Source organism: Lepus europaeus, chromosome 8 (genome assembly GCF_033115175.1).
Source record: "Lepus europaeus isolate LE1 chromosome 8, mLepTim1.pri, whole genome shotgun sequence".
Lineage (NCBI taxonomy): Eukaryota > Metazoa > Chordata > Mammalia > Lagomorpha > Leporidae > Lepus > Lepus europaeus.
The window spans coordinates 71,705,645-71,729,924 of NC_084834.1; the positions used below are offsets into that span (position 1 = coordinate 71,705,645).

At 35.9% G+C, this 24,280-nt stretch overlaps 1 protein-coding gene across 2 annotated transcripts in view; it reads right to left on the reverse strand.

The window, feature by feature from the left end:
• GSTCD (glutathione S-transferase C-terminal domain containing) overlaps positions 1-24,280 on the reverse strand; it is a 147,366-nt gene that overhangs the window by 106,194 nt on the left and 16,892 nt on the right. For both annotated transcript variants that reach the window (XM_062199784.1, XM_062199783.1), the window contains exons 4-5: positions 21,768-22,019; positions 19,600-19,693 (exon numbers count right to left, since the gene is read on the reverse strand). In XM_062199784.1, coding sequence (XP_062055768.1) covers positions 19,600-19,693; positions 21,768-22,019 — 346 coding nt within the window. The remainder of the gene's footprint in view (positions 1-19,599; positions 19,694-21,767; positions 22,020-24,280) is intronic.

Genomic DNA, 24,280 nt, shown 5'->3' on the forward strand with positions numbered 1-24,280 from the left:
CTCTCCAAATTTATCCTAATGGGTAAAGCTACTGTCTGTGACACCAGCTTCCCATGTAAGTGCCAGTTTGAGTTTCAGCTGCTCTACTTCCAATCTAGCTCCCTGCTAATGCACCTGGAAAAGTAGCATAGGATCCCCCAAGTCCTTGAGACCCTACACCCTTGTGGGAGACCCAGAAGATGCTCCTCGCTTCTGTCTGGCCCAGCCCTGGCCATTGCAGCCATTTGCAGAGTGAACCAGCTGATGGAAGATTTCTCTCCCTCTCCCCCTCCCCTCTTCCCTGGCCATTGCAGCCATTTGCAGAGTGAACCAGCAGATGGAAGATTTTTCTCCCTCTCCCACCCCCCTCTCCCCCCTCCCACACCCCTCTCTTCTTTTCCCCTCTCCCCTCTCCCTCTCCCCATTCCCTCTCTCCTCTGCTTTTCAAATCAATAAAATAAAGCTTTACAATTTTTTTTTAAGTAAAAAAGAGAATGTTACAGACATTAATCAAACAGACTAGGTAACCTTTTGAGATTGCCTCTTTTTTTGAATCATAATGCCCTTTGAGATCCAGGTTATCAATAGTTCATTTTGTTTTATTATTGAGTAGTAGTACACTGAATGGAGGTACAAAGATTTGCTTAATAATTAACCCACTGAAAGACATTTGGGTTGTTTTCAGTTTTAAGGCTACTAAGAATAAAGTGCTATAAACATTCAAGTGTAGATCTGTAAGGATATAAGTTTCCATTTTTCTGGGAGAAAATCCCAGGAGTACAATTACTGACCTTTGTGGAAATTTTATGTTTAACTTTGTAAAAAAAACTACCAATTGTTTTCACCATTCTACCAGCAATGTACAGTGGTACAGTTATTCTGTAACCTTGGCAGCATTTAGTGGTGTGGTTTTTTTTTTTATTTTTTTTTATTTTAGACATTCTGATAGATAGTAATATCTCATTGTAGTTTTAATTTACTTAAAACTAGAGCTGTGTAGAAATTTTTTCATGTGCTTATAGGTCTTATCTCCTCTTTGGTAAAATGTCTGTTCATACCTTTTGCCCATTTCTTAACTGGACTTCGATTTATTTTTTTAAACTGTTAATATTTGAATACTCTAAATTCTAGATTCAAGTTCTTTGTCAGATTTGCAAATATCTGTGGTTTGCAAAATTTTTTTTCTAGTCTGTAGATTGTTTATCATCTTTGGTAGAGCAAATGCTTTTAATTGATGAAATTCAACTTACTAATTTTGCTGAAACTATTTATTTGAAAGGCAGAGTTACAGTAAGAGAAAGAGAGGGAAAGAGAGGGAAAGATCATCCATCCTCTGGTTCACTCCCCAAATAGTGGAATGGCCAGGGTGCAGCCAGGCCAAAGCCAGGAGCTTCATCAGTGTCTCCCCAATGGGTACAGGGGCTTTCTAACCACTTTAGCAGGGAGCTGGATCTGAAGTAGAGCAGCTGGGACTCAAATTGGTGCCCATATGGGATGTTGGCATTGCAGGTGGCAGCTTAACCCACTATGCTACAATGCCAGTGCCAGCAATTTTTTAAATGCATCATACCTTTGGTGTCATTTGTAAGAACTCTTTATCCACTCCCAGGTCCCCAAATTTTTATTTATATTTTATTCTAAAGTTCTATAGATTTGAATTTTACATTAAATCTATGATCTTTTTGTATTAACTTTTATATAAAGTGTACACTTTAGATATTCTTTTTTAGTCTATACATTTCTGGTTGATGCAGCAACACTTGTTGAGAAAACTGTCCTCTTTCATTAAGTTGCTTTTACATTTTTTCTTGAACTTACATTCTGTTTTATTGACATATTGCCTGTTTCTCTCATTACTGGAGCTAGGTAGTAAATTTTAACACTGAATAGAGTCAATCCTTCTATCTCTTTTTCAAGTTTGTCCCATATAAAATATAGAATAAGCCTGTCTATAGCTACAAAACAATCTTGTTGAGATTTTAATAAAATTGTGTAGAGTCTATAAATAAATTTGAGGAGAATTTGGTTAAATTATTATGTTACTTAAGTAAAATTTCCTTAAGTATAAAGTTTAAGCAGTAAAAAGCTTTATTATTATTATACAATTGTAATAATGTTTTACATAGTTCTTTTTTCCTTAAATCTTTCAATATTTCACATGAAGAAATTTTAAAACTTATTAAATCTTTTAAACTTTTACATGAAGAATGTAACAATGAAAAATAAAAATTCCTTTCTACCTGTACTCTACCTCCTTATGTTATCTTCCTTAAGATGTGATGATATATTATTTTTTTCTTAATTAGAATATTCATTTACTAGTTATTCATTAAAGCCTAATATAAAAATATTCCTATCATCATGACTATCTCTCTTAACTACAGAGCATAATTAATTAGTATCCCATAATAGGGTAACATTTTAATATAAGGAATGCTTAGTGCTACACTGGAAGAATTTTGCTTAATAAAATTTTGCTAACTTCTCTGTTAGTTTCAATTCCTTATAGTAATACTCTAATTGATATCTCTTTGTACTAGAAAAACAATGAATTTAACACATGGTTTGTTCTATATCACTCAAATACATGCATATAACATACCTATATGATATATGTCTATTTCAATTTCCACACTGACACACATTAGTATTTTGGTATTTAACCAAGAGTACTACTGTTACACAAATAGCTTGTTCTTTGGAATCTTGTTATAATCTAAACTATTTAAAATAAATTCTGTCCATGTTTATATATACTAACTTTCAGAAGCATTTAACTTCAGATTATAAGATAGTTTAAATAAATACTTTAAAGAATACTTTTGCAAGGCACCAAAATGCTTGTTTGGAACTTCATTCAGAATGAAAGAAAATAGCTATAAATTTACAGATTTCTGAGTCAAATATGGTCAGGTTTTGAATCTCACAGCTAAGCACAACTTAGAGAAATGAAAAACATTTATGTTAAGCAAAATTTTTCCAGATAAAAGAAAAAGAAAACTAAAACCCTTTGATCTCATTTATTTGGTGTGCTTTTAGCATTTTACATACCAAAAAGTTCAAAATGTAAAAGTCTTTTAATATACAGTTATTCAATATAAACAAAAAAGTTGGTAGGAATATAACCCTATATTATTGTACTGAAGAATTTTTTAAGAAAACAAATATGTTAATTTTTAGTCTTGTGTAATGCATTGAAGTAGAAGTAATAAGAATCTAAGAACAGTATTTCAGAAAAATACTTTCTTGAAAGTAGTTATTACTTTTATTTATATTATCAATTTCATTATCATTATTAACCATCACCAATTATATATTATAGTTGGTCCAACATAGAAGATTTCATAGTTCAGAAATGGCCCAGTGGTATGTACCTGCTCTTATATCTGACTCTATACAAAGAATTAAGATGTAAAGAAAGATATGGATAGCTCCTATGTTCATGTTACTCTGGTGGCAGGAACTGAAATCAAAGCAGTTGCAGCAGAAGTAACATCATCTAGATACTTTCTAGAAACACAATCTTAGGACTCCAGCACAAGAACCTTTGGGGCAGGGCCCAGCAATCTGTTTGAATAGCCTTCCAAGTGATTCAGATGGATGTCCTAATTTGAGAAGCAAAGCGATAGGGCAAATTAGATTATTACCCTGTCTAAAGGCCTTAGAGCAAGATTTTATGTAGTACCAAAAGGAGGGTACTACTGACTTCTGGGGCAGACAAATCCTTGTCATGGAGAACTTTCATTATCCCTGTTCTTCAGGCAAAAATAGCAATAAATACTGCTCCTAACTGTTTATCATATCCCCAAAGGTTGATAAGAAACATATTAAGAACACAAATTAAGAATCACAGCCCTTTCATTCTCCACGAAAGGCTATTCCTCTTTGAAGCCCTTGACCACACTCTTCTATTGCTAACCCAAATCATTTCTTCTGGAAAAAGAAAATGTTTTGTTGGTTTGCTGAAGTATACAACAAAAGGGTTGCAGATGAGGACATAGATTTTACACTGAGACCAATTTTTACTGGCTATATCACATCTCAGTAACTTTTATATTTTCTAAATGGCAAGGATCAATTTCTTCCTTCCAATGTGAAATATTTTACAAAAAATAAACTGGAAAAAACTACCTGTTTTAAATAAATAATTTTCATCAGAATAAACTTTAAATTTAAAAATCTTAGTTATTTACAATTATGATATATAAACAGTTGATAGAGAAATGCATTGCTTCTGAGAGGATAACATGCCACTAGATTTGAAGAATTATAAATTCCTATATAATTACAAATTCAATCAGTGATCGATACAAAAAGAAAACATACCAGTTCATAATTCTTTTTTTTTTTTTTTTCCTTTTTTCACAGGTAGAGTTAGAGAATGAGAGACAGAGAGAAAGGTCTTCCTTTTTCCGTTGGTTTACCCCCCAAGTGGCCACTACGGCCGGCGCGCTGTGCTGATCCGAAGCCAGGAGCCAGGTGCTACCTCCTGGTCTCCCATGAGGGTGCAGGGTCCAAGGACCTGGGCCATCCTCCACTGCCCTCCCGGGCCACAGCAGAGAGCTTGACTGGAAGAGGAGTAACAGGACAGAACCGGCGCCCCAACCGGGACTAGAACCCAGAGCGCCAGCACCACAGGTGGAGGATTAGGCTAGTGAGCCGCAGCGCCAGCCATAATTCTTTTTCTAAAAAATTAATCTACCCCAAGCAATGATATCTACTAGATTTAAAGCCCTCAAAGAAGGAGAGAACTTACAATTTCTTCTGGTAGAACTCTGATATTAATTTATTTTTTTATTTCAGTTGAGAAGTATATACCCTGAGATGACTTGGGGTAAAGGTGAGTGGGTAGTGAAGTTTAGGGTCTGCATATACTCATATTCTCCCCCATCATTCTCCTAGGAGATGATACTCTCATGTAGTTCAAAAGCAAAACCAAAGCCTCAGGTGTACGAAATTGGGCAATATTTCTAAAACTGTAACGTGTAGCAATAAAAGAGAATTACTTTTCTTTTTTATCTCCTATGAGGTCTTCTGACTCTCTGCTCCCTCCTATTTCATTGGTTATTCTGAAGTGGAAGCGACTCTCAACATAGCAACTAACTAAGAACTACCGGAGAATAGAGAGGGCCATCAGGAAAGAATGCATGGAATGAGTGACGAAACTCAGTTCTGTTGTAGGTCTTAAGATAAAAGTCTATATCCAGTCCCTTTTTCATACTCAGAGGATAAAAATTTATAAAGGCAATAATAGAAGTAACTCTGGGGTTATCAAAAGGGTCCCCAGAGCCTGGCAATATATAGCCTAGCTCATCACATGGAGTAGGACATCAAACAGTTATTTGAGATCAAATAATAATATAGGGTATGCAATTCCTAACCATTTTTTTTTAAAAGATTTATTTATTTGAAAGTCAAGAGTTACACAGAGAGAGGAGACTCAGAGAGAGAGAGGGAGAGGTCTTTCATCCGCTAGTTCACTACCCAAATAGTCACAACGGCTGGAGTTGTGCCAATCAGAAGCCAGGAGCCAGGACCTTCCTCCGGGTCTCCCACTTAGGCGCAGGGGCCCAAGGACCTGAGTCATCGTCCACTGCTTTCCCAGGCCATAGCAGAGAGCTGGATAGGAAGTGGAGCAGCTGGGATTCAAACCGACACCCATATGACATGCTGGCACTGCAGGCGGCAGCCCCATTCCCTAACTATTCTCAGTGAAATAGAAGGTTATTGGTTTTATTTTTAAGATTGTGGCCAAAGTTCATTCTATTAGGGGACATGATTAGCAGTAACTTAAACCTTTTATTCCTCATTTTATAGAATTCATCTGGTATACAAACACCACATTTATCTGCATGAGGACTATAACTATGTATCCTCAGTTCAAAGAGGAAAATAACTGCAAACTATCTAGAATTCAACTTAGTAGGTACATTTTTCACATTGATATGGATAAAGCACTTCTGAACTACTATTCATATATTACAGGACTGAAAAATAAAGACAATGTTGGGAATGATGATCTTCAGTGTTGAAAAGGTAGATACAAATATGGAATTTGGAAAAACTAGAAGAAACTTATTGTACTGAATTGGAATAGAGGTATCAGTAATAACAGGATTTTCAATATATAAAGATAACTGATACAGATACATCAATAAATACTGATGTGTATGGTTGTGTGTATGTATGTGTGTTTTCACTATGTCTATTTCTTAACAAATTTATACATTCATTTCCCTGTTGGAAGCTGAAATACTCCGTCTGCAATGATTACATCTAGTGCCCAAATCTTAGTTTCTAAAACTACTATGTTCTTAGAATTGTATATCACTATGTTCCTAAATCTGTACATATGAAATACATGAAATCTGTGTACCTTAAATAAAAAAAAAATTCAGGCCGGCGCCGCGGCTCACTAGGCTAATCCTCCGCCTTGCGGCGCCGGCACACCGGGTTCTAGTCCCGGTCGGGGCACCGATCCTGTCCCGGTTGCCCCTCTTCCAGGCCAGCTCTCTGCTGTGGCTAGGGAGTGCAGTGGAGGATGGCCCAAGTCCTTGGGTCCTGCACCCCATGGGAGACCAGGAGAAGCACCTGGCTCCTGCCATCGGAACAGCACGGTGCGCCGGCCGCAGCGCGCTACCGCGGCGGCCATTGGAGGGTGAACCAACGGCAAAAGGAAGACCTTTCTCTCTGTCTCTCTCTCACTGTCCACTCTGCCTGTCAAAAAAAAAAAAAAAAAAAAAATTCAAGTTAAATTGCTGTGTACTGAGTTCAAATTTTTGATTTTTTTTAAAAACATGTATCAAAATAAACATGGCTTACTCCTTAATAAATTCTATCTCTAAAGCACAATGAATCTTAAAAACTAATTAAAAATTAAAATAAAAAATTATATATAAAAAAAGCTATTCTCTACTAAAAGGAACTGCGACTCCTTAGAAAAACAGCTGATTCCAGGGCTGGGGCAAGAAAATGACATGATGAGCCTGTAATACTTTGTTATGACAGAAATTAAAGCAACAGTCATAGAATAGGGCATTTTTAAGGGATCAGAAGCCAGTTTGAAAGGATTCACAATAGAGATAATTTGAACATTTAAATAATGATACTGATGAATTAAAACTAAGTTAATAAAATCAAAATTCATGCGCTGAAGCTGATAATAAGTAAATAAATAAGGTAGAGGGAAAGCTTTCTCACAGTAGAGTGTTAACTAATAAATACAGAAGGATGACAGTGAAAAATAAATCACCATTTTAAAATTATCATATGCAAAATGAATCAAACAAATGTAAATTAGTGACTGAAAATTTGAAAATAAAAAGGATATTTCTTAAGTCCCAAAGTATCTCCCTACAAATTACAAATTACTTATTTTTTGTTTTTACAAATTACTTGTTAATTCAATAAAGCAAATAGTAAGATTATAAAAGAAATAATTGGTAGATACCACCTAAAACTGAACTAGGAAAAAAAATTGTCCATGTTATAAAAGACAAAGAAGGGCTAGAAACTGTTTTATGTTAAAAGAGACTAAAGAGACCTACAATTATAAGTGCCATAATCTATAGGACTATATATAAGATAATAATATGAACAAAAATAAATATCCTGTTTTGATACTTATATCATGACTTTGTAAGAATATATCCTTATTCTTAGGAAATAGTTAAGTATTTAGGAGTAAAAGGGAATTATGCCTGCAACTTAGCCCCACAGTTCATAAAAATATTTTTAAAAAATAACAGTGTATATTAAATCCTGAGTTCTTTTTTCTTCAAACTAAATATCTCAATTATTTTAGACTTTTAAATCTTAAGTACAATTTGGGAAACTAAGAAATATTGGAATCTGTAGTTAAAATCAATTTAATAAAGGATTACTGAGTACCTATCCACAAGTATCCTATTTTCAAAGCGTTTACCATCTATTGGAGAAGAAAAACATATACATAACTAATTGAAGTAAAAGAGAAGTAGAATGTAAGCATCCAAAATGAAATACAACTCAGTACTAAAGAAATATTGACAGAACGCCTAATTCTGACTACTATATTAGCTAATATTATATTTTAACATTTACTATATATTAAATATTCATATTGGGATTTACTTACTATATATAAATATATTAAATGAATATTATCTATTTACTATATATTAGGTTTCATCTCCAACATATCTCATGTTCTTTCAAATATTCCCTAACTTAAAACATCCAAAATCTGAAACACTTCTGGTCCTAGTATTTCTTTTTTTTTTTTTTTTTTGACAGGCAGAGTGGACAGTGAGAGAGAGAGACAGAGAGAAAGGTCTTCCTTTTGCCATTGGTTCACCCTCCAATGGCCGCCGCGGTAGGCGCGCTGCGGCCGGCGCACCGCGCTGTTCCGATGGCAGGAGCCAGGTGCTTCTCCTGGTCTCCCATGGGGTGCAGGACCCAAGCACTTGGGCCATCCTCCACTGCACTCCCTGGCCACAGCAGAGAGCTGGCCTGGAAGAGGGGCAACCGGGACAGGATCGGTGCCCCGACCGGGACTAGAACCCGGTGTGCTGGCGCCGCAAGGCGGAGGATTAGCCTACTGAGGCACGGCGCCGGCTTGGTCCTAGTATTTCAAGCAAGGGTTATTCAACCTGAGTTGAATATAAGAGAAACAAATAGCTCAGGGTATGGCATTTAAGATGTGGAGAGAGAAATGCATGAAAGCAGAAGATAGAAGATAGATAGGCATAAAAAATACACTCCACTGGAGGATTTAAAAAGCCATTGTTGTTAAATAGAATGATGCTTAGTGCCAGTGTTGTGGCTCAGCAGGTAAAGGTGCTGTCTGCAGTGTTGATTCATGTTCCAGTTGCTCCTCTTCCAATCCAGCTTCCTGCTAATGTGCCTGGAAAAGCAGCTGAAAGATGGCCCAAGTGCTTGGGCCCCTGAACTCATGTGGGAGGCCAGGAAGAAGCTTCTGACTCCTAGCTTTGGTTGGCTGAGCACTAGCAATTGCAGCCATTTGGGGAGTGAACAAGAGAGTGGAAGATCGATTGATGGATTTCTTTCTCTCTCTCTCTCTCTCTCTCCGTAACTCTGCCTTTCAAATAAAAAAAGAATGATTCTTAAGCACTAAAATCCTTATGTAATCCAATGGATTCAGAGTAAAGAAGTGAGTTTTTAAGATATTCAACTAAATCAAGTACAGGTTGAGTATTCCTTATTGGAAAGGCTTGAGACCAGAAATGTTTCAGATTTTATGTTTTCTTTTTTTTTAAATGTGAACATTCCAAACGCAGTGGGATATCATAAGGATGTGTCCCAAGTATAAATATAAAATTTTTGTTTCATATACACATTATGCATATAGTATGAAAGTAATTTTATATAATATTTTTAATAATTATATGCATGAAACAAAGTTTCATAGTGTAGAACTTTCTGCTTGTGGCATCATGTTACTACTAAAAACCTTTTGGATTTGGGAGTATTCTAGACTTCAGGTTTTGAGATAAGGGAAATTTAACTTGTACCAGTAAAATCTCATTACACTATAATCCCCTAAAACATAGTACAAAAACAGAAATTCTGAGAATATTTTCATAGTGACCTTCTTTTTTTTTTTTTTATTTTTTTTTATTTTTGACAGGCAGAGTGGACAGTGAGAGAGAGAGAGACAGAGAGAAAGGTCTTCCTTTTGCCGTTGGTTCACCCTCCAATGGCCGCCGCGGTAGCGCGCTGCGGCCGGCGCACTGCGCTGTTCCGATGGCAGGAGCCAGGTACTTATCCTGGTCTCCCATGGGGTGCAGAGCCCAAACACTTGGGCTATCCTCCACTGCACTCCCTGGCCACAGCAGAGAGCTGGCCTGGAAGAGGGGCAACCGGGACAGGATCGGTGCCCCGACCGGGACTAGAACCCGGTGTGCCGGCGCCGCAAGGCAGAGGATTAGCCTGTTGAGCCACGGCGCCGGCCAATATTTTCATAGTGACCTTCTATACCCCTAAATAATAATTTCGTTTCAAAAAGACCCTATAATAATACAATATTTCGAAATTCCCAGACCTGAAAACAGCAAAACTAAAATTACATAATCTGCCTTAGTTTAAGCAAGACTATAAACCTTCTGGGAAAAAGCAAATGAAACATGAATATGTCTGCTGTTATAAGATCTCTTTTTATCTTAATATTTATGAAAACGAAGTGATTCAATTAAAGGGATGTAATGAGTAAAATATTCCATGCACTCTGTAAGATCTGAACTTCTAATCAGAAAATCAACCAGGCATGAATGCTTAATGTACATTCTTCTTGAGTTGGCAGCTGATGTATTTGATTGCTCACATTATTAAGTGAAAATATTATTTTGACTCCATAGTAAATTAATTACAGATAAAGAAAAAACGTGGCATTTAGAAAGTTCTATTTTCATTTCTTGATACATATAAATATTAATGAAAATCTTTTTTATGTAATAAACTGTAAGTTAAACTTGTTTAAAATCTATATTATAACTGAAACACATACAACCAAAGCCCAACTGCAAGCACAATACACAAAAACATATAAAAGTTTCAAAATGTTATAAAATATTTAAACATTAAAACATAAGTTAATTAGTCATTGTTTTGCATACAATTAATGAAAGGCCAAAATAATCAATTTCAGTTTATACATTTATACAGAGACTTTAATTATATACAGAGACTTTATACAGAGACTTTAATTCCCCAACAAAATTTTCTATCATTCTCAGAGAATACTAAATTATTTCCTTGATTGAAGAAATAGAATTGGCTCATGAGATATAGGTAGTATTGGCTACCATTGAGGAGGAAAATATGCAAAGAGAGGGAAAATTATTCCAAAGAGCAGGTGAAAATCAAAAGTTATATTTAGCTAAACATAAAAGTAAAGAACAGGTGAATAATTAAAGAAATGGAACATTGAAGTATTCTAAAAAATTCTCAATGGGAAGTTCCAAGATAGCGGAGTAGGGAGGGCGTTTACTGCTCTGATATAAGAGAGGATAGCTTAAAAAAAGTGAAGAGAGTGCAGCCTCAGGGAAGAGTTAGGGAAAAAATGGCAGAGGAAACGCTACGCAAATTAGAGGGACACAGTGGACCTATGTGGAGGGTGTGGACGCCCATGGCTCAGGACTCCAGCAGATGAGAGCTTCTATACAAGCATGGGAGAGGGAGGTGAGACCAGCCTATGCAGCCCAAGCCACTGGCAATAAAGCTGAAGGAAAAGCATAGAGGGAACCTGGCTTGGAGCCTTGTGAGGGATAGTGTACCAACCAAACTAGAGAAAAAAAAAAAAAGAGAGACACGTTGCTGTCTCCATGATCACCTACAACAGTGTCCTGTAACAAGCCATTAGGATGGGTGCCATTTTGAACATACGTAACAACTGTACCAGCTTGTATATACGACCAGCAATCAGCGGAGTGGAAAATCCTGACTCTGGTGGGAAGAACTAATGGGGGATGCATGCTCATGAATGTGGGAGGCTTGTGTGCCAGAACTGTAAAAAAATTAATTAATTAATTAATAATTAATTAAAAAATATGAGGCTGTGTGGGAGGACATACAGTGTTGCTGGGACTTTGGACAGTCACATGCTCAGGGTTCCCTGGTTACCTGGTAAGGGAAATAGTTGGCGAATTTGAGCTTACACTGAAGACTGCACAGATCTTTTGTGTGGTCCTTGGGACAGAGCAGATGAATATTATACCCACTGGGGCTGGAGCTCAGGTGCTGGTTTCCTTTAAGGAGAGGAGCTAAGCTGAGCAGAATAAATCTCCCTTCTGATAAAAAAAAAAAAAAAAAAAAGGAGATTTGCTATGCCAAACCTGGGTGTGTCACATTAGGCATGCCCTTCACCCTAGAGAACTGAACAGAGCTCTCTGGTCACACCCACTAAAAACCTCTAGATATTTACTGAAAGCAGACACTCTATTTATCTACAGACACATAGCACAAAGATAAAAGCCACCACAGCAGAAAAAAAAAAAAAAAAAAAAAGAAATCAATGAGTATCTCCACAAATGCTGAATAAAAAACATACCAATTTAATTAACAAGAATAAGGAAGAGAACGATGCCCCCAAAAGAACATAAAATTTTAGTACTAGATTGTGAAGATGATGAGCTTGAAGAAATGCCAGAAATGGAATTAAAAATACCGATAACAACATTGCACAGAAGTAATCAGAAGCAAATGCATGAGCTACTGAATTCTGTACATGATATGAAAGAAAACTTCTCCCATGAAATTGAGATCTTAAAGAGAAATCAAAATAAAAGGAAGAATACAATAAAAAATGCAATGGAAAGTCTCAACAACAGAATCGGTAAAGCAGAAGAAAGAATATCTGATCTAGAAGATAAAGCACAGGAAATTATATAGTCAAATCAAAAACAAGAAGAGGAAATTAGAAAACTAAAAAACACTATTGGGAATCTACAGGATATTACCAATTGACCCAACATACAAGTTCTAGGAGTTCTTGAAGGCGTGGAAAGAGAAACGATTTGAAGGCCTTTATAGTGAAATAACAACAGAAAACTTTCCTAATTTGGAGAAAGAAAGGGACATCCAATACAGGAAGCACAAAGAACACCTAATAGACATGACTAGAAAAGATCTTCATCGAGATATATAGTAATCAAACTCACCACACTAAAACATAAAGAGAAGATTCTAAAATGTGCACGAGAGAAATGCCAGATTACTTTCAGAGGATCTCCAATTAGACTCACAGTGGACTTCTCATCAGAAACCCTACAGGCAAGGAGATAATGGTCCTTGGAATATATTCCAAGTCTTAAGAGACCTGTCAAGCCAGAATACTATACCCTGCAAAGCTCCCGTTTGTGAATGAAGGTGAAATAAAGACCTTCCATAACAAAAAAACTGAAAGAATTTGTCAACACCTGTCCAGCCCTAGAGAAGATGCTTAAGGATGTGCTACACACAGAAACACAGAAACAAGTTCATCACTACAAAAGAACATAAAGGAGGGAAATCTCAAAGTAAAACTTAAAAGGAAATTCAAAGTAAAAAACAGGAATATATTTGGAAAAACAGCAGGACAAAGCTGTTACTTATCAATAGTCACCTTGAATGTAAATGGCCTCAACTCTCCAGTTAAAAGACACAGACTGGCTTAATGGATTAAAAAACAAAACTCATTTATTTGCTGACTATGAGAAACACATTTCACCAACAAATATGCATGCAGACTGAAAGGGAAAGGATGGAAAAAGATATTCCATGCCAACAAAAACTAAAGAAGAGATGGTATAGCCATGCTAATATCAGATAAAATAGATGTTAACACAAAAACTGTTAGGAGACAAAGAAGGGCACTATGTAATGATTAAGGGATCCATCTAACAGGAAGGTGTAACAATTATAAACGTATATGTACCTAATTAAAGGACACTTGGCTATTTAAAAGGGCTATTTAAAAGAAATGCTAAGGGATTTAAAGGGAGAAATGGATACAACACAATAGTAATGGGGAATTCAATACTCCACTTTAAGCAATGGACAGATCAACCAGAGAGAAAATCAGCAAGGAAACAGATGAGTTAATCAAAACTAGACCAAATGGACCTAACAGCTATCTACAGAACTTTTCATCCTATACTTAAAGAATACACATTCTTCTCAGCAGTGCATGGAACTTTTTTGAGGACTGACTACATACTAGGCCATAAACATATCTCAGCAAATTCAAAAAAAAGAAATAATACCATATATCTTCTCTGACCACAGTGGAATGAAGCTGTAAATCAACAACTCAGGAATCTCTAGAACATAGGTAAACACATGGAGACTGAACAACATGCTCCTGAATGAACAGTGGGTCATAGAAGAAATCAAAAGAGAAATCAAATTCTTTCTGGAAGTAAATGAGGATAACAACACAACATATCAACTTATGGGGTAAGCAAAAGCAGTATTAAGAGGAAAGTTTATAGCAATAGGTGCCTACATCAAGAAATTGGAAAGGTACCAAAGAAATCAGCTATCAATGCATCTCAAGGATCTAAAAAAATTGCAGCCCAGATCCAAAACTAGTAGAAGAGAAATAATTAGAGAAAAAAATCAACAGAACTGAATCAAAAAGAAAAAAAATTACAAAAGAGCAGCAAAACGAAGAGCTGGTTCTTTAAAAAATAAACAAAATTGACACACCATTGGTCCAACTAACTAAAAAAAAAAAAAAAAAGACCCAAATCAATAAAATCAGAGATGAAAAAGGGAATGTAACAACAGATACCATAGAAATAAAAAGAATCCTCAGAAATTAGCATAAAGAACTGTATGACAATGAACTGGGAAACCTAGAAGAAACAGATTCCTAGACACATTCAACCTACTAAAGCATCCATAACCAACTAAATTGAGCCATGAAGACATAGAAAACCTAAGCAGACCCATTATAAGGATGGAAATTAAATCAGTAATGAAGACCATCCCAAAAAAGAAAAGCCTAGGACCAGATGGATTCACTGCTGAATTCTACCAGACATTTAAAGAACTAACTCCAATTCTTCTCAAACTATTCAGAACAGTCAAAAAAGAGGGAAGCCTCCCAAATTCTATGAAGCTAGCTACCTTAATTCATTAACCTGAAAAAAGATGCAACAGAGAAAGAGAATCACAGACCAATTTCCCTGATGAACATAGACGCAAAAATCCTCAACAAAATTCTAGCCAATAGAACCAACAACACATCAGAAAGATCATCCACAAAAGAGGGATTTATCCCTGGTATGCAGGGATGGTTCAACATACACAAATAAATTAATGTGATACATCACATTAATAAACTAATGAACAAGAACTATATAATTATCTCCATAGATGCAGAGAAAGCAATTAATAAAATACAACACCTTTTCATGATGAAAACTCTAAACAAATGGGGTATAGAAGGAACATACCTCAACAAGGCAATTTATGACAAACCTGTGGCCAGCGTCCAATTAAATGGGGAGAAGTTGGAAGCATTCCCATTAAGATCCAGTACCAGACAGAGATGCCCACTCTCACCACTGCTATTCAATGTAGTCCTAGAAGTTTTAGCCAGAGCCATTAGGCAAGAAAAAGAAATCAAAGAGATACAATTTGGGAGAAGAAGTCAAACTATCCCTCTTTGCAGATGACATGATTCTATATATAGGGTATCTAAAAGACTCCACTAAGAGACTATTGAAACTCATAGAAGAGTTTGTCAAACTAGCAGGATATAAAAATCAATGCACAAAAAATCAACAGCCTTTGTATAGAGACAATGCCAAGGCTGAGATTGAACTTCAAAGATCAATCCCATTCACAATAGCTACAAAAAAAATAAAATACCTTGGAATAAATTTAACCAAGGATGTCAAATATCTCTATCATGAGAATTATAAAACATTAAAGAAAGAAATAGAAGAAGATATTAAAAATGGAAAAATCTTCCATATCCATGGATTAGAAGAATCAATACCATCAAAATGTCCATTCTTCTGCAAGTAATTTACAGATTCAATGTGATACCAATAAAATACCAAAGACATTCTTTTCAGATCTAGAAAAAATGATGCTGAAGTTCATATGGAAACAAAGGATACCTCAGATAGCGAAAGTAATTTTATATAACAAGAACAAAGCTGGAGGCATCACAATACCAGATTTCAGGACATACTACAGGGCAGTTGTAATCAAAACAGCCTGGTACTGGTACAGAAACAGATGGAATAGAATAGAATCACCAGAAATCAATCCAAGCATCCACAACCAACTTATATTTGACCAAGGAGCTAAAACTAAACCCTGGAGCAAAGATAGTCTCTTTAACAAATGGTGCTGGGAAAACTGGATTTCAACATGCAGAGGAATGAAGCAAGATCCCTACCTTACACCTTACACAAAAATCTACTCAAAATGGATTAAAGATCTAAATCTACGACATGACACCATCAAATTATTAGAGGATGTTGGGGAAACCATGCAAGACATTGGTATAGGCAAAGACTTCTTGGAAAAGATCCCAGAGGCACAGGCAGTCAAAGGCAAAATTAACAAATGGGATTACATCAAATTGAATAGTTTCTGTACTGCAAAAGAAAAGGTCAAGAAAGTAAAGAGGCAACTGACAGAATGGGAAAAAATATTTGCAAACTATACAACCGATAAAGGAGTAATAACCAGAATCTACAAAGAGATCAAGAAACTCTGCATCAACAAAACAAACAACCTAGTTACGAAACAGTCAAAGGACTTAAACAGACATGTTTTAAAAGAGGAAATCCAAATGGCCAACAGACACATGAAACAATGCTCACGATCACTAGCCATCAGGGAAATGCAAGTAAAACCACAATGAGGTTACACTTCACCCCAGTTACACTGGCTTGCATACAGAAATCATTGAACAACAAATGCTGGCAATGATGTGGGGAAAAAGGCCCATTAATCCACTGTTGGTGGGACTGTAGTCTGATAAAGCCACTATGGAGGACAGTATGGAGATACCTTAGACATCTGAATATAGACCTACCATATGACCCAGCCATCCCACTCTTGGGAATTTACCCAAGGGAAATATAATTAGTAAATAAAAAAATTATTTGTACCTCCATGTTTATTGCAGTTCAATTCACAACAGATAAGATATGGAATCAATCTAAATGCCTGTCAACTGAAGACTGGATAAAGAAATTATGGGATATCTCCACTATGGAATACTACACAATAGTAAAAAAAAATCCAGTCATTTGCAACAAAATGAATGAATATGGAAAACATCATACTTAGTGAAATAAGCCACTCCTAAAAGGACAAATACCATATGTTCTCTATAATTTGTGAGAACTAATAGAGTACCTAAAAGGCAATCTGTAGAAGTAAAATTGACACCTTGAGAAGGGATGACTTGTGCTGCCATTGTCTTGACTGTCAAGGAACAGTTTTGTTCATTTTTTTTGTTTGTTTTTTTCTCTTCATATTATTTGTTGAACTCTTTACTTAATATAGAATTAATCATATGTGTATAAAGTCAACTGAGGATGGGTCTCAGTAAGAAATAAGAGTGGGAATAAGAGAGGGAGGAGGAAGTTTGTAACTGTAAAGCTGTACAGTTTTGCATATATTCCTAAGGACTAACTTCTAAGGGTACAGTTTAAAAACTTGTCATGGGACCCCAAATCCCATTAAGCTGGGTGAGAAAAATGGCATCTTAAGAATTAAGTGATCATATTTAGTGTTAAAGTGAACATATAGATGGGATTAAGTATTAAAATTATCATATATAATAGGATCAAGTGTCAGGTAATTATAATAGAATTATAAAGGAGAGAATGTTCCAACATGAGAAGCAATACACAAAGCAGACTCATAGAATGATGATTGCTTTAAGTAACACTCTGAACTCAGATTCAGCCCTTAAGGCTTCCTGTTCTGGCGGAAAAGCCAGTGAGAGCATTTCAGGCATGGAAATCCAAGACACTGCCACAAAAATCAAAGTCTACATGAAGAATCTCTGAGTGAGGTCTCAATGGAAAGAAATGGCCATCAAAGAAGAATGTAGTTTTCTCTAAAGGGAGGAGAAAACTTCCACTTTGCTAATGGCCCTGTCTAAATACTGACAGAGTTTGTGGATTCAAAAGGCTTCCATAATTGCATAGAAAATTAATCAATTTTTTAAAAATATCATGTAGGATCTCTGTCCTTAATGTGCTGTACATTGTGATTTAATGATATAACTAGTACTCCAACAGTATTTTTCACTTTGTGTTACTATGTGGGGGCAAACTGTTGAAATTTTTACTTAATATATACTAAACTGATCTTCTGTATATAAAGAGAATTGAAAATGAATCTTGATGTGAATGGAAGGGGAGAGAGAGCGGGAAAGGGGAGGGTTGTGGGTGGGAGGGAAGTTTGGGGGGGGGGGGAAGCCATTGTAATCCATAAGCTGTACTTTGGAAATTTATATTCATTAAATAAAAGTTTAAAAAAAAAAAAGGCTTCCATAGCCAGGGTTGCTCATGTCAAGAACCTGGGGGTTCACTTACATCATATATAAGAATGTTAATTGTTAAATTAACAACAGGAGTCATTGTGCATTCACTCCCCATGCAGAACCTTTGTCCTCAATGAGTTGTATTATGAGAGTTAAATGTGATATTTGTTCTCAGTTTTTGTGTGTGTATGTGAATGTGTGTGCAAATTGTTGAAATCTTTACTTAGTATAGAGTTGATCTTTTGTGAGCAAAGTTAATTGAAAATGAATCTTAATGGTTAATGGGACTGGGAAGGGAAGAGAGAGAAGGAGGAGGGGTGGGGGTATGGGTGGGAGGGCGGGTATGGTGGGAAGAATAACTATATTCCTAAAGTTATACATATAAAATTTGTATTCCTTAAAAAATAAATTAATTAAAAAAACAAAAATTTTCTATATACACAAACATCCATAATGGTATTTAAAGTTCAACAAGCATGCTTTCTATGTCCAACTGGGTTTCAGAGAGAAAGGAAACTCCACAGTACCCTAAAATAATAGAAGAGGGGTTAAAAATAAGGGACAGAAAATTGATATACTGATCTTGCAGTACACCCCAGTTTCCATGAGGATATTTGCTAGTAATAGGGATCTATTTTAACAGCAGGAAAAAGAAGAGAGGTTAGTTCTTCATCTCTAGCGTGGTAGAGAGTTGGAACTCCTACCATTACATGAAAGCAGAGACCTTATAAAAGTTTATTCCTTCTGAAAGGATACATTATAATAGCCCTACTCAAAAACAAAGGAAGATGAGGGATTATAATTTATCAGTTTAGATCTCAGATCTAGATAGAAGAGGTTGAAAGATTTGGAAGCTGAAGAATAATTCTAAGAATAATTCTAGTACCTTGGGCTTCTTGGCATAAACAAATATAAACCTTTTCTGTGAGAATTAGCTATAACTCAAACCCCACAAGATTCCCACAGATTGGGGTAAACTGAAAACTAATTCATAAACTAAAATTACAAAATTCACAGAGAAATAAAACATAGAAGTGAGGTCAGCAGAAAACAAACAGCAGAATTAGAGTTTTATGAACATCACCTACTAGGAATAAATACAGAACATAACTTTTTAAAAAAAATTATTGTAAAGAAAAAACTGAATCATAAGCAAGGAAAAATGATGAAAAAGAAATAAGACAAGTGTAAGAATATAACATGAAGACATTTTTCAAACAGTATTTTAAACATTTGGGGAAAATGGACCATGAATGGACATTAGGTAATCAAGGAATTTTTGCTAATTTTTGTTAAGTATAATAATAGCATTGTGATATTTAAAATGTCAATATTTTTTAGAAGTGTAAACTAAAGTATAATACTTATGATCTGTTGCAAAATACATCACCAAAGGAAAAAGGGAAAAGTTGAAGAAAATGTAGGACAACATGGAAAATACTGAAGCTAAGTGATGTATAAATGTGAAATTTTTCATAACAAAAAAATGAAAACTCAAAAGACAGTATAATCATAGTATTAGTTGTAATCAAAGAAAGAATTAGATAATTATAAGAGGGATCTGACGAGAGTATTCAGACTATGAGTAAAATTGAAGGGTTATAAAGAAAAAAACTCACCTTCCTTTGGGCTCACTGCTGCAGGAAGAATATTCCAATCAAGGGTCCAAGTAGGACAAGGGTGGGGGGAAAACAGCACCTCAATGCCTTTTTCCTAGAAAAGAAAATAGTTGTTTCCAAATTAATGAATTAATAAAATCCCCCTTATGTTTTTGAATGCCAAATTTATCTTTTCTATGTTTGGCAAGAAGATACATAACTAATAATAATCATGAAATAGTCCCACAAATACATATTAACATAAAAACACAATATGTTGGGGTATTTATTGATATCATAGTTACTTTCCTATTTTAATACTGAGATAATGAAAAGCAGCAATATTGGTTAGTCTTCATTTCATCAAACTCTTCCTATTTTAGGGTTTTAGAAAAATAACTATGTTGAAACAACTTATATACCACAAAATTTATCCTTTCAAAGCACACAATTTAGTGTTTTTCAGAATGTTCAGTTGGGCAAAAGCCATCACTATCTAACTTCAGAAATCTTTCATAATTCTTTTTTTTTTTTTTTTTTTGACAGGCAGAGTGGACAGTCAGAGAGAGACAGAGAGAAAGGTCTTCCTTTGCCGTTGGTTCACCCTCCAATGGCCGCCACGGTAGCGCACTGCGGCCGGCGCACCGCGCTGTTCCGACGGCAGGAGCCAGGTGCTTATCCTGGTCTCCCATGGGGTGCAGAGCCCAAACACTTGGGCCATCCTCCACTGCACTCCCTGGCCACAGCAGAGAGCTGGCCTGGAAGAGGGGCAACCGGGACAGGATCGGTGCCCCGACCGGGACTAGAACCCGGTGTGCCGGCGCCGCAAGGCGGAGGATTAGCCTGTTGAGCCACGGCGCCGGCCTTTCATAATTCTTTAAAGAAGCTACACTCACACACGCTCAGGAAGTAAACTAGAGAACTGTCGAAAAGTAACCATTTGATCAAAGCACATCAAAATCTGGACATGCCTTGATAACTTCTGAAATCAACTATATCATCATGTTTCATGAAAAAGCTGCAGTGTTGGGCTAGCACTGTGGTGTAGCAGGCATTGCTGGTATCCTACATGGGCTCCAGTTCATGTCCCAGCTACTCCTCTTTTGATCCAGCTCTCTGTTATAGCCTGGGAAAGCAGTAGAAGGTGGCCCAAATGCTTGGGCCCCTGCACCAGTATGGGAGACCCAGAAGAAGCTCCTGGTTCCAGGCTTTGGATTGGCTCAGCTCCAACTGTTGCAGTCACTTGGGGAGTGAACCAGTGGATGGAAGACCTTTCTCTCTGTATCTCCCTCCTTCTCTGTAACTCTACCTCTCAAATAAATACATAAAATATTAAAAAAAAAAAAAAAGAAGCTGCAGAGTTTATCTAAAGAAGTAAAGGGTTGGGGTCACTGTTAGTCTTTTTTGCATACTAAAAAAAAAAATTCAGTAAACTTTCTAGTAACTATAGAACTGAAATACTTCCTAGCCTAAATAGGGATATATAAGTAATATTTTTCCAGTGCAACTCAGATGAATAACTCAGATTACTTCATGCATTTTCCTCTACTCAAAAAAATCTTCAAATACTCTACCAAAAGGAAAGCATTTTTACAGATAATGATAGAGAAAAAAAGTCTATTGATATAAATTTTATAAGCAATATTATCAGAAACAAATTATAACCCAGAGGAAAATAAATCACATTAATTTTCATTGTATACAACACATTAAAATCAAAGAATAAAGTAAAAATGAATTCCAGAAGCAAATACAGACGAAACTTTACAAAGTAAACTGAGTTACTCATTTTTGTATGTCTTTAACTGCAAGTCATCACCTCAAAATAAAAGACTGAGATCAAAACTTTCCAACAGAAAAAGATTAAGTTAAAATAATACACACAGCTGGATATGATACCACCTTGGCCAAAGTTCTGAGTATTAAAAAAGTTTTGAGAAAAACACATTTTAAAGTATACATGATTTACTTGAATCCAAAGATACATAATATTAAAGATCTCCAGCTTACTATACATCTAAATGCAAAAGGCTAATGTACATATTAATTATTAAAAATCTATATAAGATAGTTACAAATAAAGCTTATAAAAATATTGTCAACAAATGATTACAAGTCAGGGTAGAATGCTTGGAAACAATATCACATGGAATTTTTCAAAGAAAATTTTAATTAAACAATGTAAATACCATTAACTTGGTCATAGTTGGTCTTGGTCCTCCTGTAAATAAAGGATCGTTTTGCTCCTCTGTGCCTTGGACTTCACTTAAGTTTGCATGATGTTCAGTTGAGGTGGTCAACAACTTGGGTAAATGGAGAAACTGGATCCCACAATTCAAAGCTGCTGTTTTAACTCTTGGTACTTCCTGAATCCTCTGGTACCAAGAGGCTAGAAGTGGAAATTGTACTAGCTTCTCAGAAAATTTCTTGCAGATAACTGCCTAAGCAAGAAAAGGATAACATGTTATTATATATTTTTATTCATGACAGCTGTACTGAGATAAATTTACATAGAATCCATGCATTTAAGTGTACTGTTCAAAAATAAATTTTAGTAAATTTATGCAGTTGAGCAACTACCACAATCTAGTTCTAGAACACTTACATCATTCCAAAAACTTGTGATCACTGGCTGTCAATCTCCTCCCACAACCAGTTGCAGACAACTGAGGTGCTTTCCATGTTTATAATTTTGCCTTTTCTAGAGTTTCATATACACAGAATTTCATATAAATGGACTTATAAAATGTATTGCTCTTTTCTCACTGGCATTATGTTTTTGAGGTTCAATCATGTAGTTACATTTATCAGTAGTTGGTTTATTATGAGTAGCAGTTACTGTGTGGATATATTATATCCTTTCAAATATCATTGGGTACAAATTTGCACATTTACAGTTTTTGTCTATTATAAATAATGCTGCTGTACATATTTATGTGTCACTGTGCAGAAATGTCTGTCATTTCTTAGGAGTGGATATGTGGGAGTTGCATAGTAATTGCATTTCAAGCATGTAAAGTCAAGACACTGTGGCAACAAGTATCCTATATGAAGGTCCTCTGTGGGTGAGACTCCAGTGAAAAGAACTGGTCTTCAAAGGATATACTTTTCTCTGAAGGGAGGAGAGAACTTCTACTTTGCTTATGGCCTTGTCTAAATACTGAAGAAGTCTGTGGATTCAAAAGACTTCTATAGCCTAGGTAGCTCATGTCAAGAAACTTGGGTGATCACTGACGTCATACATAAGAGCGTTAATTGTTAAATTAACAACAGGAGTCACTGTGCACTAACTCCCCATGCAGGACCTCTGTCCTCAAACAGTTGTATTATGAGAGTTAATAGCAAAAATTATTCTCAAAGATTTACTTTGTTTTAGTGTATTAAGTGGAGGATAGTCCTATGTCTCATAGTTATGTCTAAGTGCTTGCAAAAGATGTATCATTCTTGGGTTTTTCTTTAAAGTTAACTAAGTTTCTCAAAAAAAAAAAAAAGAATGCTTAAAAAAAAGAAGTGAAATCAATTTCAAAATGCAATGACTTTGATCAGCCCTTGTCTTGACTGTTGAGGAACAGTTTTGTGTTGTTGTTTTTTTCCCATATAATTTGTTGAACTTTTTACTTAGTGTAATTTTTTGTGTATAAAGTTAATTGAAAGGCTGGTGCCGAGGCTCACTAGGCTAATTCTCCTCCTGCTGCACCAGTATTCCAGGTTCTAGTCCTGGTTGGGATGCCAGATTCTGTCCTGGTTGCTCCTCTTCCAGTCCTGCTCTCTGCTGTGGCCTGGGAAGGCAGTGAGGATGGCCCAAGTGCTTGGGTCCTGCACCTGCATGGGAGAGGAGGAGGAAGCACCTGGCTCCTGGCTTCAGATAGGTGCAGCGCACCAGCCGTAGTGGCCATTTGAGGGGTGAACCAACGAAATGAAGACCTTTCACTCTGTTTCTCTCTCACTGTCTAACTCTGTCAAAAAAAAAAAAAAGTTAATTGAAAATATATCTTAGTAAAAAATAAGACTGGGAACAGGAGAGGGAGGAGGAAGAGGGGTGGGAGTGTGGGTACGAGGGCGGATACGATAGGATAGAATCACTATGTTCTTAAAGTTGTATTTATGAAATGTATGAAGTCTGTATTCCTTAAATAAAAGGTTTCTTTGGGGGAAAAAAGATAAATGAACTGAAACAAAGATTATGAAAAAGGCTGATCATCATATGTCATTAGAGAATGCAAACTAAAACAAGGAAATATCACAACACATCTATCAGCATGATGATAATCTGAAACACTGACAACATCAAATGATGGTGAGGATGTGGTACAACAGAAAGTCATTCTTTACTGATGGGAATACAAAATAGTACAGTCACTTTGAAAGACAGTTTGTCAATTTATTATAAAACTAAATATACTCTTACCATATAATCTAGCAATTGTGCTTCAAATGAGATGGAAATTTATGTCCTCATAAAAACCCGAATAGAGCTATTTTTAGCAACTTTGTTCATAATAGCTAAAACTTGGAAGGAATCAAGATACCCTTTGGTAAGGTGAAAAGACAACTCTGGTATACCCATACAATGGAATCATCTCTTTGTCCAGCAAATTCATGCCATATGTGCTATCTGCACACTAGTCACTTGCATAGCTATCTAAGTTATTAGATCAAATGTTGCTGTGTCACACAGTGCTTTGTTCAAGTACCTTTATTT